The 21,987-nt window shown below is 35.2% G+C and overlaps 1 protein-coding gene and 1 non-coding gene across 2 annotated transcripts; both read right to left on the reverse strand.

Moving 5' to 3' along the window:
• Positions 1 to 639: 639 nt before the first annotated feature.
• On the reverse strand, positions 640 to 21,824 carry LOC124543048 (membrane-bound transcription factor site-1 protease). Its single transcript, XM_047121064.1, has 20 exons — positions 21,315 to 21,824; positions 17,693 to 17,872; positions 17,485 to 17,577; positions 16,479 to 16,575; positions 15,090 to 15,310; positions 13,891 to 14,031; positions 12,997 to 13,155; positions 11,409 to 11,496; positions 10,268 to 10,449; positions 9,364 to 9,528; positions 8,600 to 8,749; positions 7,929 to 8,011; positions 7,287 to 7,492; positions 6,219 to 6,417; positions 5,611 to 5,674; positions 4,817 to 4,957; positions 3,970 to 4,110; positions 2,925 to 3,099; positions 1,946 to 2,134; positions 640 to 1,364 (listed from the first exon to the last, which is right to left on the reverse strand). Exons 1-20 carry the CDS (start codon positions 21,537 to 21,539, stop codon positions 1,138 to 1,140), a joined length of 3,126 nt encoding a protein of 1,041 aa, XP_046977020.1. The 5' UTR covers positions 21,540 to 21,824; the 3' UTR covers positions 640 to 1,137.
• Trnay-gua lies at positions 12,444 to 12,532 on the reverse strand. The gene is given in 2 exon segments: positions 12,444 to 12,479; positions 12,496 to 12,532. It is a non-coding gene; the product is annotated as a tRNA-Tyr (tRNA).
• Positions 21,825 to 21,987: the final 163 nt, after the last annotated feature.

Raw genomic sequence — 21,987 nt, forward strand, 5'->3', positions numbered from 1 at the left:
GCTACCGAGAATTTCGTAACAGATATCCTAATATTTTCTCCTATTAGGTTTTTGAGACTTTGGCTGTCAATTAAGCAAGAAATTATCTCTAACATTTAAAATATAATAGCGAATAAAATAATATAACAATGATTACGTTGCTAACCTGAAATCGTTGGCTGTATCCGCTTATGCAATTGCTTACTACTCTTCATAAACTAACAATTACACAACAATGTATAAACATTATATAATACATAAAATAATTACAAATATTATGCCATTTTAATTTATTATTGCTTGGTTAGCGATGTTTGTTTAAGGAACAGAAAAATTACTAAATAACTGTCCGAGTATCCGAATCAGTTAAAACCAAAGTAATGATCATTAAATACACCTTTGTCACATCAATAGTCTAATTTAAAGGATGAAAATTGAAAAACTGTTCATACATTTTATGTTCTCAGACCTTGAGCGACACGATCTTTTAACGATTATTATCGTAATAGTTTTCCTTTTATGTATTGAAGTCCTCAATTTTAGGATTAGTCTTCTTCTGTCACAATTTATTGACACAGTCATAGGACTCCGAATAGAATTGACTTTTTTGTGTTTTATGACATATAACGCTATTAAAATTATAATTAATAAGACAAATAAGATATTTTTAAACTTTAATAAAATAATATAACATTTACTACTTATACTACTATACATTTGATAAATATAAATTTAGTCGAATTCAATAGATAACCACTGTTTTTAATTACATATAACTTAAATTTAAAAACAACATTACCCACAAATCATTTACAATACATACATAGCATAATTACATAAAATCGTTGATATATGCACTGCATGAAATGTTTTATGTGTGTGTAAGTTACATCACTTTAACAGTATTGTAATGATAATGCCGTAAAGCGTTCAGTCTTTGTTGTGCCCACAAATCAGGCGATACTTGTTCACCGTCGTATCTGCATATAACACGCCTTTGTAGGCGTGACGCGTATTTAGAGTCTAGTCTAATCTAGTCTAGTCTATTCGCGTCTAGTTACGCGTTACGCCTATTCGAGCGTTTCGCCTTCTCTATCCGCGTTTCACATCTCGGAGCGAGTCCGTGAAATCGCGCCTTGGCTTGGGGGAGGCCTTATGCTAGGTGGCCAGCGATATCAGTTTCCGCCGTCGAATTTTTCGTCCGCATCGTTTCCAGAAGGCATGTAGACAGTATACGATGACGACTATGGAGCAAAGTGTTAACATTCGCCCGGCGAAGATTGAGTGGACGTCGTCGATTTCGTCGGCGTGGGAGCGCGATGGAGCCGCTCCAGCTCCGCGCCAAGCCCGAGGCGCTGCTTCCGTGCCTTCCATGTCTGGAGCGCCTGAGAAAGTCAACGGTTTCTCGTTAAGTCACTATTGCTGAAATCATATATGGAACGGCTTATCTCGTGGATGATCAGATGAGACAGCGCAGGAAACATTTTTGGGTATAAATAATTACCAAAAACTATTACACTGTCTATCATTTCCCGCTCATAATCTGATGGAACGGCAAATCCGGGAGGTACGGTAAGAGTTCAGGCGCAGGACACAAGGCTTAACGTGTTTTAGAGGAATACTCTCAACTTCCATGCTTACGCCCTGTAAGTGATAATTTTTTGGAAGAGATAACCTAATATTTTTTATCGGTGCGACCTGGGTTTTGAAGTGTTCTGGGTTCTATATAAAGCGATCTGTGGTCTATATAAAGCAAACGAGGCATTTAACTAGTAAACTTTAAGTGGTAATAAATGTTGTTGACGAGATAAGTTCATATATTAAATACAGATACATAATATAACTAACTCACGTCAAAATGGTAAACGTTTCATTCCACGAGATATAGTTACTTAATAAGCCTGTCAAGTTACTTTTTAACGCAATTAAACAAATCAGAAACAAGAAAGCTTATATGTATAAATACCTATGCTCTTTGGATCAGTGGGTTGATGCCTGGGCGCCAATGTCCTAGATGAAGGTGGTGCATGGACAGGCTGAGGGTCCATCAGTGGAAGAGAAACGCAATCGGGCACGGGCCGAGGCCCACTGCCGTCGGGTGACAGGACTCTTGAATATGCGTGCAACCGACCACCCTCCGCACGTTTCGGTAGTTCTATATGAAAATAAAGTATAACTTACTTCTAAGGAGGCGTTTGGATATAAATATAATCTTCATTTTAATATTTGGAATCGTTCATATTATTTTGACGTGACAACGTCTTATAAATTGGTTTGCCGGGTGACACTTCAAGAAACTGCGTTACGCTCCGCTCACGTTATGCGCTCACAACGAGAGCGAGTGAGAGGCACGCGTGCCTTCCACTCGGGCATGGTTAGCCCGCCTGAGAGCGAGAGAGACAGACAATTAGAATTATTTTACCACTCAAAGTCGTTGTCACGTAAAACTTTCGCCCGTATACCGACTTTACAGGCAACAGGTAATTTTTTTTACAAGATGACGTAATTCGAATACTAAAAATCAATTATAATAATTGGTAACAATTTTGTGTCCGCTTAAAGAATTCATACAAATGGTACTTAAAAACTCTTTTCAATTTTGTAAAATAATTATATTCACTGTTCTTACAGTGAATCGAGATGGCCAAGTGGTTAGAACGCGTGCATCTTAACCGATGATTGCAGGTTCAAACCCAGGCAAGCACCGCTGATTCATGTGCTTAATTTGTCTTTATAATTCATCTCGTGCTCAGCGATGAAGGAAAACATCGTGAGGAAACCTGCATGTGACAATTTTCATAGAAATTCTGCCACATGTGTATTCCACCAACCCGCATTGGAACAGCGTAGTGGAATATGTTCCAAACCTTCAAAGGGAGAGGAGGCCTTTAGCCCAGCAGTGGGAATTTACAGGCTGTTACTTTACTACTTTTTACTGTTCTTACCCGATGGTATGATATGTACATCGCGGTGATGGCTGGTAGCGGCTGCTTCTCTGAGAGAGGTGGGCACGTGACCCACTAACGCGTACTGTAAAGCAGCTAGCAGGAGCCAATGGCACGGCCGAACTGCTCCACCCTCCAAGCACGACGAGTCCCCGTAGACCACTAGCCTGCCAGCCTGGAGGGGAGAATTTTAATTTACTTAAATATTCCTATTCATGTATTCCTATTGTTTGTAAACCGGTGCTTTCGTAAAAATATTTCATTTTTCAATTAAAAAAAAAATGATTTGTAGATTTTATTGTGGCGGAGTGGTTATATGCGCAAGGGCTGCGTGCGGTACTTGACAGTATTTGGACATTGCAATGTGACTTTTTCATTATTTATATAATTCTTAAATAAGAGTAAACTAATTTACTCATTATTTCATCAGCTATCTGCCAGTGAAAGTCCCGTCAAAATCAGTCCAGTCATTTCAAAGATTAGCCGGAACGAACAGACAAACAAAAATTATAAAAAAATTAATTGGTTTATGTACCATTTATAATATATACAAAAGCTTTTTTTAAAAAGTAGTTATTTTAATATTACAAACAGACACTGCAATTTTATTATATGAATAGATAGAAAATTGTATTTGTATTTATTTATTTATTTTTTATAGAGATATTAATTCTATACAAAATATATTGGGTACCTTACGTATAGTACGACACAACTTAGATGTCGCATCGGCAAAATTCGTAAAACCGATCACATCCGAATTGAGTACGCTATCCCAAATTATCAATATTTATTTCTCATGCGAATATGATCTTTGCACAAACGTAACGACTTGTAATATCGTACGACCTAATATATTCGTCAATTTGACGTGCACTTGCTTTCTCTGACGCGTGAATCTATAGTGACGAATAGCGTCGAACGGCGCGATAGGGAGCTATTTCTATTGGTTGTGTAAATCGGCAGTAATCGGTTTTATTTTCATTCCAATTTGTGTCGTACTATACATAATATATGTGAGCCTATTAATGACATTAAACCATACCTTAGGTAACTTGGTATTGGTGTCGTTGGTGTAGTCACGTGACTCGCTCTCCGTCTGCAACAGCCCCAGTATCGGGACGTCAATCTTTTTCCCGCCTCCAGACGAGTCGCCCGCCCCATTAGCCTTTTCTCCTGACATAATCTGTAAAAACAAACGACTGTGACGTAAACTTATATAAAAATCTGTATTATTAATATATTTTTGAAATTCCCGTTAAATAGTAATGAATACAACGGTATACAGAATATTTATTTGTTTTATTTTTATAAAATATTATTTTCGTTCCCCGCGCGATTCTCTTTTGTTTTTTTTTTTTAATAATTCGTATGCGCGGGAAATCATCTTATATTATTTTTTTAAAAGAAAACAAACGAATGACTTTCTAAAATCGATTACACTTTTATTAAATCAGATTCACTAACAATATGTGGTCATTATATATATAATTAATAATTATAATATAAATATATCTACATAACGAAATATTTCTAGCAATAGGAAACAAATTAATTACAACAAAAACAGCCTGTAAATTCCCACTGCTGGGCTACAGGCCTCCTCTCCATTTGAGGCGAAGGTTTGGAATATATTCCACCACGCTGTTCCAATGCGGGTTGGTGAAATACACATATGGCAGAATTTTTATGAAATTTGTCACATGCAGGTTTCCTCACGATGTTTTCCTTGAGCGCTGAGCACGAGATAAATTATAAAGACAAATTAAGCACATGAATCAGCGGTGCCTGCCTGGGTTTGAACCCGCAATCATCGGTTAAGATGCACGCGTTCTAACCACTGGGCCATCTCGACTCTCAAATTAATTAATTAAAAGGAGAATTATTCTTACTTGTTGACCTTGATCCGACAGTTTGGCCGTTACTAAGACACCGTGTTCGGGGAAGCTGTGTATGTGTGTCCCGCTTGCGTAGTACATGGGGTGACCGGCTAGCTTGTACGCGCCTTCGAACACTCGATCGCCTAGAGCCACCTATAGATCACAAACGAACTTTGAGCACTGCTGAAACTATTTAAGTATCAGTTATTGTAATCTATGAGTTTAAAAATGGTTATTTATTAACGAAAGTTGAAAAGAAAAATTATTTAAAAAAAAAACCATAAAACATGACACGTGACACATAACGCTCCTGATTGGTCAGGTTTATGGTAACGTCACTTGCTTGTTAACCTCGTTTGCATACTGTATGTGGATTATATGTACGACAGATTACAATACAGGCAAGTGACGTAACCGACCCCATTGCAGCGTTTTCGCGCGTTATTTAAATATAGAATTTTTATTTAATATTTTTCGGCAAATATGTACTAGAAATAAAAAAAAAACAACTTTTACTGGTGTTGTCTTAAATTTTCGCGATTATTACACATTTAAATAAAACTAGTTATAACGGATTTTTATCGCGTATATTAATTATTTTCTACCCGTGACCACGAACGCTGTAAAGTGCTCGAAACGTCGGGATGTACAAAATAATTAATATACGCGATAAAAATCCGTTAAAACTAGTTTTATTTAAACTTTTACTGGGTTCCTATACTCTACTAAATAATATAAAATGGATTTTAAAAACCAGTCAAATAAGCCTACAGTTAAACTCCACTACAAAATCAAAGGTGAAATACCTGGAACATGCTGAGGAGATCGTTCAATGCCGGTACATTAGCGCCGCCCGTTTCCGGTATCCACCTACATACGACAAAAATGTTAAAAAATCCTAATATCCTACTAATGTTATAATTGCAAAAGATTTTGAGGATCGATGTATGTATGTATGTTTGTTTGTTACAGTTGTATTGTTGATACAGTAATATAGGATATATATCACAATCAGTGGCGTAGCTATCGTAGGGCCAGGAGGTGCAGTGCACCAGGGCCCCGGAGTTCAGGGGGCCCTCTAAACTAATCCTTAAGCTTCTGTAGCTAGAAAATCACGACCCTGCGCACAAGATTTCTTATTTGGTATCTATAATTTTAAAGGGTAATTATTAGTTAAAGAGGGATGAAAAAGAGGGGATGAGGGCCCGATGCTTTTTCTATGCCCTAGGGCCCTTCCTCACCTAGCTACGCCACTGATCACAATACCACATAGATTAACAATTTATAATGATTTTAAGTAATTTTCTCATAATATAGGGATACACATCAAGTACCCATAAGAAGCTAGGGTTCGTCGCTAGTATTTATACATAGGTACATTTAAATCACAGATTAAATAAATAGATAACATTACCACTGTCTCGTATTTTCGTCGTAGAATTTAACGTGACGCAGTAATGATGCGTTGTACCAATCAGCGAACACAATGAGCGAGAGGCCAGAGTCCACGGCTTTTTTGAGGGCCGCCATTTCTTCGGGGAAATATTCGTCCTCTGGATCCACGAGGAGGAGGGCGCCGTACAGCGAGGTGTCGATACAGGTTAATGGACTTCCTGGAACACATATATTTTTTTTTTTTTTATGAGACAACATCACATACATTACTCTGATCCCAATGTAAGTAGCTGAAGCACTTGTGTTATGGAAATCAGAAGTAACGACGGTACCACAAACACCCAGACCCAAGACAACATAGAAAACTAATGGTAATCTACATCGACTCGGCCGGGAATCGAACCCGGGACCTCAGAGTGGCGTACCCATGAAAACCGGTGTACACACCACTCGACCATGGAGGTCGTCAAATATTAACGCGTCAATAATGCCCATTGCATTTTACGGGTCGCCTAGCGATGTAAAAGCCACTCCTAACAACACGTGATAAGCTTAAAAAGAGGGGTAAATGGGAGTATTTGTAAAGTCTTAATAATCTTGGGGCATTGCTAGTATTCTTTAAAAAGAATAAAAATACGTCATTAATTAATTTCGATAGGCGAACATGGCACAAAATATGTAACACATTATTTGCCATTATTGGCAACGGTTTGGCAATGTATTTATAGGCGATTGCAGCATGATAATTTGGGGCATTTATAGTTTCATTAAAAAAACATTATTAATTATTGCCAAAGGGCTAACATGGCACAAAATCTGTAACAAATTATTTGCCATTATTGGCAGCGGTTTGGCAAAGTAGTTTATAGGCGATTGCAGCAGTGATAATTTGAAGCATTTATAATATCATTAAAAAAACATCTTTAATTAATTCCAAAGGGCGAACGTGGCACAAAATATGTAACAAATTATTTGCCATTGTTGGCAACGGCTTGGCAATGTAGTTTAAAGGCGATTGCAATAGTGACCCATTTCAAAACTTAATTTGTAATTTGCAATTAACAGCTGACAGTTATGTGAATCTTACCCATGACTTCCAAATAGAACCCATGTTCTCGTAGTCGGCGGTACATGTCGCGGAAGTTTGTGTGAACGTGATCGGCGTGCCAGTCGAGCGGGTCGTGTTTGGCACGCAAGTCGTCGCGAGGGAAGTAGCCCCCCGGATACCGGAGGCTGTGGAACTGGTCCCAGAGGAGACGACGGCCGCGGACCGGGACGGGAATGACACGGGCGCTGTCAAATATCATCATATAGATCATTGAGCTAGTTTGTATATTTTTTCTATTTAAAATATATCTGACTAATATTATAAGAAAAGAAAAACAATATACAATAATTTAGGCAGGTTATTTTATATTTGGTTGTTTAAAAACGGTTGCGTTGTTTCAACTGGTTATTAAAATTACATAGGAGCATTCTCGGCTAAAAAATAAAAACGGGTCGTCTGAGCTTTGCTAGAAAATAATGATCATCTTGGCAAAAGGATTCGTTATGAAAATGACCAAAACAAAAAGTGTCTTGCTTGTTTATGACAATGTTCTTTTCTAGAACGCTGACTTCGATTATAACCTGTTTCTAAATATGACACGTTGTTTATAAAAGAAAATCATTTTTCTTAATAATATACACGTAGTTAATTAATAATAACTGTTGTACAAAATATATTTACCGAATAGGTAACATTAGTGTCGTATTTTTCATGACGAAATCGTAGACCACATCAAAGCTCTCGATAGTGATGTTAACGTGACCCTGTTATTAACAAAAAATATAATTAGTATGAATAGTTTTTTTCAAGAATAATACAAGTAAAGAAAAATAAACTTGGATATATAATTGACGCGATACCATCGGTCGGAAAATTAAAGAGACCATGATTTGTATTATAATTAGGATTGGGCTTATATATTATAAATAAAGACTTATTAGTCAATAATCTGGCTAGGCCAGTGGTGAACGCGTACATCTTAACCGATGATTACGGGTTCAAACCCAGGCAAGCACCACTATATGTATGTGCTTAATTGTGTTTAAACATCGTGAGGAAACCTGCATGTGTCTAATTTCATCGTAATTCTGCCACATGTGCATTCCACTAACCCGCATTGGAACAGCGTGGTGGATTACGTTCCGAACCCTCTCCTTAATGGAAGAAGAGGCCTATTACTATTTTCTCAGCAGTGGAATTTTACAGGCTGTTACTAATCAATAATTATTACTTGAGAATAACAATGTATTTAAATCTAAGTTTTGTTTATAGTCCTTCCATTGGATTGGACAAGGTTATCTTTTTGTGTAGTAACAATCGATTTAGTTAGTAGTAGTTTCGATTCAACTTACTTCAACGATGCCGTCAAAGTTAGCACCACTCTCGAGGACCGAGAAGCTAATAGCTAACCAACCAGACCACGGCCAGAGTATGTCGATGAAATCCACCGACACTGACAATATTACTCCATGCGGTAGATGGGGATGCCAACCTACTTTTGTCTATAACAAAAATAAAACGTCTATTATTCGATCAAAGTTTTATTAGGATATAACCTTTTGGAATTGAATTGTAAGATAAGTACAATTTTATGGAGATATGAATGTCTTTGCATTTTGTCCATAATGAGTGTTACAACCCGGCAAGAGTAAACTTTATTTTAATGACATTTCACAGTTTTTAAGTAAATACGATAAACGATCTTTATAATTTTAAATATTTAAAAGGAAATTGTTCCATAAACGACACGTTATTTTTGTATGCATATTTCCACAATTGCTAAGAATAAAACTAGACATAATCAAAATAGCATACCAAAATTTCAAAAGGTCATGTCCCAAAGCACGCAAACCAGATAAAAAATCATATTTTACACAATACGCTAGCGAAGATTCTTTGATAACACATTCTCATACAGGGTACAAATTTAATCATACATAAAGAAATTTTAAAACAATCGCATCGGCTGACGCACAAGTACAATCATGATAACATCAAAAGATATTATAGTAATACAGTTACATATAGATATATAACTAAATCACATAGCAATTGTAGAACATCTCATAAAACCAAACATATTAATTAACAGATATGTGATTGATGGGTAACTCACCACTTTGCCCGCCACGCCGAGTCCGTTGATGACGGTGACATTCGCTATCGTGGGTTGGGCGCTGTAATACAGCGGCTGGGTGCAGTACGGCCACATGTACTGGCACTCCGTCAGATCTATGTACGGGGGACTCAGGCTGGCTTGGGGTTCGTATTCGCGGAGGAACTAAAACAATATTTATGCATTATGTAAGAAATGAAATCGGTACTTTTATAATATTATTATTCTAAAATAGTTGTGCAAAATGTTTAAATTTTACAAAAAAGTTATTGTGCAATTCGCAGCTTATACTATAAATGATTAATTCGATGTGATTAGCCGGAACAAACAGACAGAAAGAGAGACAAAAATAGTAAAAATAGATATTTTTATGGGCAGAGATGGCCCATTGGTTAGAACGCTTGCATCTTAACCGATGAATGCGGGTTCAAACCCAGGCAAGCACCGCTGATTCATGTGCTTAATTTGTCTTTATAATTCATCTCGTGCTCGGCGGTGAAGGAAAACATCGTGAGGAAACCTGCATGTGACAAATTTCATAGAAATTCTGCCACATGTGTATTCCACCAACCCGCATTGGAACAGCGTGGTGGAATATGTTCCAAAACCTTCTCCTCAAAGGGAGAGGAGGCCTTTAGCCCAGCAGTGGGAATTTACAGGCTGTTGTTGTTGTTTTGTTGTTGTTGATATTTTGATATATGTTTAGCGTATATATGAATAAGTATTTACTAAAAAGCGATTATTTTAATCTCACAGATACTCAAATTTCATTATGTGAGAGACACGTAATTTAACTCTTGAATCGTCATAATTTATCTCGTGGTAAAGAAAACCATGTTATATGACTCAACCCGGATTGGACCCTTAAAATTAAAAGCCATAACCAAAGTGAGAAAGTAAATACCTGATAAGCACTTATGAGATCGAGTTTCCCATGACCCTGTTCGAACATGTTTGGCCCGGGCAGTCTCCTGGCAGTTATACAAAGCGCCTGTTTCACTGAGGCTGGCGAGAGGTTCTGACGGGGCACGCCGCTCGCGAGCAAAGCTATCGCTCCAGCGACCACTGGAGACGCTACTGATGTTCCTGTAAAATAAAATAACTTTTTAATAATTAGCTTTCATAAATTTTCATCTATTAACTATGGAAATTACTATTTTTTTTTCTTTGCTTCATCATGAACAGATTTCAAAGTCAAAGTCAAAAACCTTTATTCAAAATGGAAGTGTTTACACTTTCTTATTGACTGTCGAAAATCTACCACCGGTACGGAATTTAATACCTCAGACCTGAGAAGAACCGGCGAAAGAAACTCAGCGGGATCTATTTTTTTTTTCTTTTTTATGTCAATTTACAATATACAATAATAAACATATTCTTGTTATTTGAAACAGCCTGGATTTTATAATTGAATATTGTTAGATTCATTATGAGATACGATATTGACATATGGATAGCATAATAAAATTGACTTGTCATAACACATATACGATTCAATTGTTAATTGTTGATTTTGTAAAACAATATGATATGAAATGTAAACATCGTACTGTTTCGTTACGACCAATGAATTTACTTGGTGGTAGGACTCTGTGCAAGCCCGTCTGGGTAGGTACCAACCACTCATCAGTTATTTTACCGCCAAATAACAGTACTCAGTATTGTTGTGTTCCGGTCTGAAGGGTGAGTGAGACAGTGTAACTACAGGCACAAGGGACATAACATCTTAGTTCCCAAGGTTGGTGGCGCATTGACTATGTAAGGAATAGTTGATATTTCTTACAGCGTCATTGTCTATGGGCGATGTAAGAAATATTAACTATTCCTTTTATGGGCGATGGTGACCACTTACCATCAGGTGGCCCATATGCACGTCCGCCAAACTATACCATAAAAAAAAATTTTTTGAACGTGTATATATTGAAAGCTTTTTGTTTGGTTTGGATTGGACTCCGGAAGTTAACTGCTATCGGGAACTTTTTTTTTTAATTTCACTCGGACAAAGCCAGGAACGGCAGCTAGTTTTATATTTAATATATACGAACCACTGAGCGATTTACAACCACCATTCACACTCGAGCCCCGCACGCCGCTTCCATATGTCACAATGTCAGGTTTCATACGACCATATCCCTATGAGAAAAAAAATCTGAGATCATTATTACGCTTACTACTGGTTCAGAAAGTACCACAATAATGTAATTACCAGAGCCTAGAATTGAACCACCAATTGGAAGAAGGAAATAAATCCAAAAAATAGGAACGGAGATAATAAAAAAGATTCATAACTTATAAATTTATAGGACATCAATGATTATTAAGAAAATATCAATCCTGATTTATTTACCCACAGACCTGCCTTAAATGTATAATATTTAGCCCTACGTCTAAAGTATGTAAGACTGTATAAAAGTAAATATCTCGAAAAGTGGCGTTTAATCCCTTCTTCCAATTGGTGGTTCAATTGCTTTAGTATCTGAGACCTGGACTGACGAATTTCTTTTCGAGTATTACATTAAGCTTTATATCATAAAACATGTTAATTAGTAATTGAAAGCTTTTTTCCACTTTGAAACTATAAATAATAATAATTGTTGTTTCCAGATCGATTGAATCAAATTTGTTCCGTGAAACTTGATAAATTAAAACAACACAGACACACAAATAAAGTTTACTACTTTTTAATCTTATAACAAGTGTTTCATAATTAAAGTTTATGTTTGACATCGGCTAATTAAAATTTTTTTAACGATATTTATTATTTATAAGTAAACAGTTTTCTGACTGAATTGTTTCAGATGTCGATAATTAGATATTATATATAATCAATTGATAAGTATGTATATTTCAGAATGTGTTGATATTATAAAACATATGCTCAGTTATTAAAAATATTAATCTCTATTCTTTTTTTTTTTTAATTTAAACCATTTAGTACTAAAATAATACGTTAGCTTCACTTTAGTATCAAACGAGCCTCTAATATTAAAATATTGATTATTATTAAATAAATAAATTATAAATAAAAGGAATAATAATAATATATATTCAGAAAATATCCTTTTACAATATAAAAGAACTCCTTCGAGCCGGATTTGAACCAGCGACCTATGGATCACTACATCAGTTACACTACAGTCCACCGCTCTACCAACTGAGCTATCGAAGGTATGAGCGTAGCGTTGAAATTATGTTACAGTATATAAAATTTTTTAAGTCGCAAATATAACAGGTATTTAAAAGAATTAAATTTAAGGAATATAATGAAGTGAATAATTTCACTGTCAATATGATGATAATTATGAATATCACTATATAATTATTAAAAAAAAAAAAAAAAATTTAACTTTTTTCTAGGAACGAATCTTTATTGGCTTGATTTCGGAATATTGTATTTTCTCTACTGTTTTTAACCAGAAATTTATCTACAGATTGGTGTAACTACCGATTAAAATGGCTTAAACGGTTAAAAGTAGAAAGTGTCGTCAAAGTTCAATCGCCATTTCTTTGCAATGAATATAATATCCAATTTCTCGAACAGTATGGCGTCATTACGATGTCAAATGTAGTTCAATTGGCTTTCGTCTTATTGGGGTTGGAATAGGGTAAAATTATGCTGTAATTATGACTCACATCCGGTAGTTCCCACGTCGTCATCCCTCTCGAGGAAAACTTCGCGATGCGATCATCGAACCCGATACCACCGACGCCGATGACGTCCATTTGGTCCGCTGGGTTGTTCAGGGTTCCGTACAGCGGCCCGTCGTTGCCTATCGCTGATACCATGATTACCTGTTGATATTAAAATATGCCTTAATGATATCTCTATATTTATATATTACGCAAGTGATGGATGAAGATTTATCATAAATAGGATATCGTTATTATGTCAAGTGTTCTGTCTAATAACATTCAATGGAGACTTCTTTATCCTCCCATCTCCTTTCCTATTTCTGAGGAGACTAGGTCTATTTACGTCTTTTTTTTGTTCACGACTTTATCTGTGTAAAAATATAAAAAAATCTTTGTTTCACGAACGACTATTTCCATATTCCGTGGGACACGTGTCACTTGTGGCTAGTGTTTGTACAGGGTTATTCCTCAAGATTAAGAGGTTTAGAATGACGTATGAGATAAATAAGAGAAATACATATATTTTTTTTTATGGTATAGGTTGACGGACGAGCATATGGGCCACCTGATGGTAAGTGGTCACCATTACCCATAGACAATGACGGTGTAAGAAATATTAAGTATTCCTTAAATCGTCAATGCGCCACCAACCTTGGGAACTAAGATATTATGTCCCTTGTGCCTGTAGTTACATAAATAAATAAAATAATGATGATTGTTCTTTAACAATTAATTTGTTTGTGATAACACTTTGGCGAGATGTAGATACGCAAATGATTATTAACAAAAAGAAAACATATCTTTTGATTTTTTTAGTATAAAATATTTATGTAGAGCCTTATTCTATAATAATGATTCTGGAGTAGCAAGGAAGCCTCGTATTTCAATACTAACCTTATTAGCACTCAGCTCCCATACTTTATCGACGAATGGGTGATCCATGAAGTCTGGTCCGCCGATACTCAGGTTGAGGACATCAATTTTTTTCAGTATTGCGTAATTGAAGGCGTCGAGGAACCAAGACGTATAGGATACCTGCAATACAATTGTAAGGATGTTTTAGACTAACTCTTATAGTAAATCGCTGGAACTAACTAAGGGTACCGTATTGCTTGCTACTAAAGATTTTTAAATATTTTTAATCGCGAATATTGATTAAAATAAACATTTTTTTAGACCTTTTAGAACAGAGGTTTGTTCCATATCTTACGATTTATATCGAAACATTAAAATATGAAAAAACATATTATTTTGAATATTACAATGCTTGACAAATTTTGGCTGTCGTTCAGCAGAAAGTATAAGGACTTGTTACATGATAAAGTCGGGAAATTGAATTTGGAAGCTTAGCTATCCACTTTTTGTCACAGATCATTAAAATAAAATCTGTGAATATAATGTGCGTATGGTTTATGAATATAACGTATGCCCGATAACTAGAATATTAATTCATACATAACACCAAAATCGATTATATAAAATCGAAATACGATTGACTGATTAATCACGAAATCTCAGAATCTATAACACCGACACTCGTTATTTAGCGTGTAGGTACCTTATAGTGTGTAGACATCTGATAAGTGTTTTACGAAACTTTGTGAGTTTCAAGGAAGTTAAATGCAGGTTGGAAGTTTGTTTTTTTTATACGTCTCGCGGGTAAAGCCACATATTCCGCTCGTATACTATATGATATGATAAGATAGCAAATTACGCAAATAATATCATTTTTAATGGGAAAGAAAAGTATACAACAACAACAACAGCCTATAAATAGGGCTTAAGGCCTCCTCTTCCTTTTGAGGAGAAGGTTTGGAACATATTCCACAACGCTGTTCCAATGCGGGTTGGTGGAATACACATGTGGCAGAATTTCTATGAAATTTGATACATGCAGGTTTCCTCATGATGTTTTCCTTCACCGCTGAGAAGGAGATGAATTATAAAGACAAATTAAGCACATGAAACAGCAGTGCTAGCCTGGGTTTGAACCCGCTATCATCGGTTAAGATTCACGCGTTCCAACCATTGGGCCATCTCGACTCAAGAAAAGTATAACACATTGTAACGTTTTATACATATATTTCACGTACCTGGTTGTCGGTGAACACACGGAATATGTGTAGATCTGCGTCCGGCGCGAAGCCGAGACAGTCGGCCCTGGAGGCGATGACTCCGGCCACGAATGTCCCATGGCCCAGAGCGTCGTCCAGGGTGTTCTCGCCGGTCCAGTCCGTTCGTTCCCGGACCCGACCGAAATGCGGATGGTGACGCGACAGGCCCGTATCGAACACCGCTACTTTAATTCCCTCGCCTAACATTAAAAGTTTAATTCATTACAACCCCTACATAGTATAACACAAAGTCGCTTTCCGCTAACTGTCTATGTGTACTTAGATCTTTTATATTACGCAACGGATTTTGATGCGTTTTTTTTTTTGTAATAGATAGAGTGATTCGAGAGTAAGGTTTTTGTTATATACTTGGACAATATAGTAAAGAATTACTGTCAATTTTAGGAATTTCTTATATGATGTCGTAAATAAACAAATTCTGTAGTAAATTTAGCATCATTATTGCACTCGTGCGAAGCGAATGGGTCGCTAGTGTAATACAAATCGTTAATATATACATTCAAAATAAAAAAGCTGTTAGACAATAGCATTCCATTTCATGTTAATAAGACATCTTAAATAATCAGTATAATTAAAACGCTTATCATCAATACTAAATAAACATTGTCACATGACAATGATGATAACTAAATTATATTTGGTGTTGAATTATATAGATGACGATACTCGTATTCTGATAATTTTACTGCTTCCTCAAAAAACATTTCTCATTCGATAACATCTAAAGATGATATCTGGCGCTTTCACACGAGCAAAATTAGACGCAAAAAGAACCGTCTGATTCCACCTTAATATCTCAGGTGTAATCTCAGTATTAATAACTGTCATTAAACGTAATTATGTATAAATATAATAACGTTATTTAGAAGTTAAAGGATCAGTATCTACTTTTAGATACGTTTAGATTTAACGTACGTTGCAACCAGAAAATTACGTACTGAGTTTAATTACATATGTTAAAAGATTTATAAGGACTTTGTATTCTTGATTGCTTACTGAGTTTGCAATTTATCGACAGTTCACAATATATCTATATTTATTTTAAACGATTCTTAATATTTACTTAGATATATAGATAGATATATATAGTTCAATATAGTTCATCTCTTATCGAAATCAATCAAAATATTATTGGAATATGAAGGCTCGTACAACCATTTTAACACGCCATATAACTAATTATACCGTACGTTCGGAATCCATATTATATTGAAAAAATAGCAATGAATTAAGTGAATAGTCACGCAAATAGTATGTATACAATTAAATATTAGTGATGTAACAAATGATAAATGGCTTTGGAAAAATAGCAAAGCAAAGCATCCATACTACAACGATAGAACTGACCCGTTACCCCCAGCGACCACAACAGGTCTGCCTTTAGAACCGATGTTATCTGCCGCGGAACCGTCCTTAGTAACTTCCTAGACGAGTAGCCATCGTTCTGTAAACAAACACGTACCAAATCTGCTTAGACATTGACCCAAAATATTAGTAACATACATATTGAATTGTTATTTTCCCATACGGTGTACTATATTTATTTATATAAATACGTATATGTTCTTACGACTTTAAAATCTTTATATTTAAGAAACATATATTTTATTACAAAAATTTTAAATTATATGGATTATATTTATATACTATAGAATTCTATATTATATAGTCTTGAGCACGGATGTGGATGGATCTAGAACTAGATAACGACCAAAGAAACGATGGATGGATTGTGTGAAAAAAGATATGGCTAGAAAGAATGTTACTTGTGAGCAGAGCCGGATTTAAAGGTCTGGAGGCCCCCGGGTCACAAAGCAGTGGGGGCCCTAGACAAACAGAACCTTGAACAACCTTATAATTATATTATCATGAATTAATTACTTTTTTTATTTCAATCAGTAAGCTATGATTTATTTTCTTGTATCGATAACTTTTAAAATATTAAATAATAACATTATTATAATTTGACTATATCTCGGTATTTGTTAACTTGCTGAAAACTGTGGCCCCACTAATGTGGAGGCCCCAGGGCAGTTGCCCCGGTTTATTGCCCCAGGGCCGTATTTAGGGAAGGGCTCCCCTAAATACGGCCCTACTTGTGAGATGAGCTTCGACAGAGAAGAATGGAAGGCGAAGACATGATGCGCCGGCCCCAAATAAACTTAGGATAAGGGCAGGAGGATGATGAGGATTAGGATTATGATGATATTATAAAATATTAACAGATTTTACTGAGGTTAGCAAATTTGTTTTAGGGTTAGCCATACAAACGAAAAAATTAACATACATTTTAAATTTAATTTTAACCATTAGTAACTGTCACATAGAAAGCAATGAATAAAAATAACTCTACCTCTCGGAGCTTTTTGAGCGAGTGTAGAGCACGAGATCGACGTTTATGATTCCTCCATCCAGAATAGAGACATCCGGCAGGTCCGCAATCGTCCTGTATATAACTTTATTATGTTAATGACGTACTTATTATCAGACACAGATTATAAAGATACATAATTAAAAAAAAAAATGGCTGGCATGTCTTATGAAATACAAATTTGTCGGACCTCTTTCACAAATTTAATAGTTCGTAGGACTTGACGCTGCGCTGTGACGCGACGGACCGCGGGATGATCCCGGAGAGCCTCAATGCCATCCTTCATGTCATCTCCAAAGGCAATCACGTCGAAGTCGCTTGGGTATTCCTTAGCTGCATTATTCCGCTGAAGTATTGTCCAATTTGAAATCTGAGAGCAACATTTTAGTTTGTCAATAATGTTGTAGTCACAAGACAGCAACCCCATTGCACTATTAGTACTATACTGATTAGCTTGCAAAGCTTTAAATAATTATTTTTATTAGAGATATCAGAATAATCCGAGGTTACAACAATCACTAATGAAGATAAATTAATTTCTGAATCTTTAAGTTTGGTGAAGACAAATAGTGTCCAACATTGGGCCTAATCACAATGCAAGAGGCTGTAATCAGATCCAACATTGGACATTGGACAGATATCTCAAATACCTATTTTTTTTCATTTAGTCAACAAATGAAGTAGCAATATCATATTATATACCCTTAACACTCCAAGGATTGTTTCCATCCCACTAAATTATAAATTTACATTGCTGACCTTGGTTAAAATTCTAATTAACAATATATTGTAAGAAAATAATGTTAAGATTAAATCACAATCAGTCTGCAACTGGTTAACTGCCATGCGTAGGTCTTTCTTATATTCAAATATGGGTCACCATAAGCAACTGGGTGTATAAACAAGCATTAGAATTATATATTACATATATTGCATCAGTTCTCAGTATAAGAGGAGCAAAAACTCTATTGTAACTTTGTCACACTCTCATTGTTCATTGTCTCAGTGATGCAAATACATGTAAAAAAGTAAATCTGTTATGTAAGTTGTTATGAGAGCAGAAAGAGTAATTATTATTATGTTTAAATAAGCTATCCTCACACACTCATAAGAAAAAATAAACTTTTATACAAATACTCAGGGCTTAGTTCAAAGTTATATACATTATAATGATCTACTCCTTAGTAATTTATTAATAGATCTTATTTATGTGGACATAATACTTATGCTATATACAGGATTACAGGTTAAGTCGACCGAAATCCTTTAAGAGAGGATAGATTTCATCATTCCTAACCGATTTGACTATGGAACCCCATATCCTAAACCTAACCCTTCTCAAGTTATTGGCCTTTGAATTTATTTTATAAAAATGACAGATTTTTTGACGACTGCCTCTTTATTTTTGTTTTGTGTCCCAATTTTGTATTCTTTTTGCTATTTTTGAGTAGAAGATTAGTTGCTTTATTATTTTAAGCTACAAAACTGCCAGTAACTATACCAAATGAGTCGTAGTAGACAGTCAATTGTTAAAAAAAATAATTACATTTAAAAAATATATTTTTTATTTCTAAGATATCTTTAAAAAAGTCTATGTCAGATGTACTGCAGATATGCTAAAAAATATCTACGGCTCTTCAGCTTTCCGATATGGTATAATAACATAGAGTATTATTAGAATCCTTGGAAAAAATCTTTAAACAAAGACGCCCGAGTAACAAACGTTAAGCCGCTCGCAGCGCCTGTTGTCCTGCAATGAGTGCGAGCGGGACATTTTTCAATGTAAATAGGTACGAGAGGCATAGGTAAAAACTATTTTGTTGTTATTGTGTGTGCTTTTTGGTAATTCCTTAATTCCTTATTCAGTCTGCTTACGCGATTCGTCCGTGGTAGATGCGATACATAGTGCTCTTGGTTTTTTACTCGATTTGGCTTATTTTCTGGACTGTTTCTTCCTATTCGTGACGTTTGTTAACTTGTGTGTTATGATAATTAGTTATCCTGTCTTGGTCGAATTTTGACTCATCAGTCCACAAGATTCTTCTAAATAACAACGGATCTTCTAAATCTGCGTTGAGCATAAATCTACAGAAGTCTAGTCTCCTCGCAGGATCTCCTTCTTCGATGATATGTACTGGCGTGAAGTGGTAGGGGTAGAGACCAGCAGTATGCACTGTAAACCACATTTTCCACTGTGAGAGTCCAAGTCCTCGAGCAACAACATTAGTTGACGTAGTGGGATCCTGTCGAAATCGTCGAATTATCTCATTATCTTGCTCTTCGTCGTCGTCATGAATTCGTGGTCTGCCTACGTCTGTTCGTCATCTTGAAACAGAGCCAGTCTCTCTAATTTGCCGATAAACTCCGTCAAAGACACTAATATCCGGTATACGGCGGCCAGGATAACGTACTATGCATTCTTCACGTGCTCGTGAAGATACACAGTTGCAGTACCCATAACAAATCAGAATATCAGCATATTCTTCATTTGTAAAGGTCGTCATTTTCAACAGGTCCAAATCAGAAATACAAATCAAAGTCCAATTAACAAGCACAGTCACGAATAGGAAGAAACAGTCCAGAAAACAAGCCAAATCGAGTAAAAAACCAAGAGCACTATGTATCGCATCTACCACGGACGAATCGCGTAAGCAGACTGAATAAGGAATTAAGGAATTACCAAAAAGCACACACAATAACAACAAAATAGTTTTTACCTATGCCTCTCGTACCTATTTACATTGAAAAATGTCCCGCTCGCACTCATTGCAGGACAACAGGCGCTGCGAGCGGCTTAACGTTTGTTACTCGGGCGTCTTTGTTTAAAGATTTTTTCCAAGGATTCTAATAATACTCTATGTTATTATACCATATCGGAAAGCTGAAGAGCCGTAGATATTTTTTAGCATATCTGCAGTACATCTGACATAGACTTTTTTAAAGATATCTTAGAAATAAAAAATATATTTTTTAAATGTAATTATTTTTTTTAACAATTGACTGTCTACTACGACTCATTTGGTATAGTTACTGGCAGTTTTGTAGCTTAAAATAATAAAGCAACTAATCTTCTACTCAAAAATAGCAAAAAGAATACAAAATTGGGACACAAAACAAAAATAAAGAGGCAGTCGTCAAAAAATCTGTCATTTTTATAAAATAAATTCAAAGGCCAATAACTTGAGAAGGGTTAGGTTTAGGATATGGGGTTCCATAGTCAAATCGGTTAGGAATGATGAAATCTATCCTCTCTTAAAGGATTTCGGTCGACTTAACCTGTAACCCTGTATATTTATAAAATAATATATCCCATACAAAGTTTACTTAAAAAACAGTTTTATCATATAGGGACAATAATATTAATTTTTATTTTCATTAGTCATAATAAATTATTGGAAATTTTACACAATAGTTGAATGCTAATTTTGATGCCACAGATATAGTCAAAGATATGAATTAAAATATTACTGATTCAAAAGCTTCATTAAGATAACAGCTTGCCTTATATAAACTATTATCTCAATAAAAAAAAAGAACATCGAATGTATACATTCAATTCTTATTCATATAATGGTACTACATGCGATGGACTTTCCTATAGGAACCTTCTAATATTTTTATATGTTGTAGTTTTATGTTAAGTACTCTGCGTGTTTTATGTTTACCCTCTTGCATAAATTAGGAATTGTCAAATGAACCTAAAAATTTTACAATAATAGATAGATGAAAAGACATAATTTTTTTTTTATCATGATGACACAAGGCTGGTTTATTTAATTCAGATCTTAAATAATTATGAAAGTAATACTTACACCAGCATTTTTTAAAGCAGATTTCACGTAATTTTCTCTTGTGTATTTGAAATAATAGCCTCTAAATGTTATTATATGTTCACTGTTAACTATATCAGTAGTAAACTCATATTGTACACCTGTTGTAGATGTTGCATTACACTTAGTATCACTATCGAGACTTAATACGAACACATAGTTGGAATAACCAATTAAAATCAAACAAACAAAGCGGGTCAAACCCATGTTTCTTGACAGAATTGATCACATTATATTTAAAATTAAGTTTTGTTTGATAAAATCATTGTAGCCATTTTATGGCATTACAAAATCACGGGTTTAATTTTTGACTACATTTAACAAAACATGAAGTATTCGTTTTATTTTTCATAAATTGCACGATTGTCAATATCATTTATGTTTGTTGAAGACTAAATACATAGTATTTATGTTTCAGAGGTCCAAAAAATTTACATTTGTCAAATAATACGGTTCTTTGACTTCTTTGACATGAGTTCACAGAGTCACAAACTAATTTTTATCTTATTCAAACATATGAATTCCACTCATTTGGCCTCGCATTATCTATTAATGTATTTTTCTATCTTAATCGTTAGATAGTGTGTGATAGATTATTAAAAAGATTTGATGTTCATAAGATTATTTGTCAAGAGTCTTTTTAAAAAAAATCCAT

This window comes from Vanessa cardui, chromosome Z, assembly GCF_905220365.1.
Source record: "Vanessa cardui chromosome Z, ilVanCard2.1, whole genome shotgun sequence".
Classification (NCBI taxonomy): Eukaryota; Metazoa; Arthropoda; class Insecta; order Lepidoptera; family Nymphalidae; genus Vanessa; species Vanessa cardui.

Excerpts from the sequence above, each read along its gene's own strand:
- LOC124543048 (XM_047121064.1), bottom strand. The coding sequence starts at position 21,539 with ATGGGTTTGACCCGCTTTGTTTGTTTGATTTTAATTGGTTATTCCAAC. Across the intron at positions 14,032-15,089 it reads GTGTGTTCACCGACAACCAG|GTATCCTATACGTCTTGGTT; the intron begins GTACGTGAAATA and ends ATTGTATTGCAG. Across the intron at positions 4,111-4,816 it reads TGTCGGATCAAGGTCAACAA|ATTATGTCAGGAGAAAAGGC; the intron begins GTAAGAATAATT and ends TTGTTTTTACAG.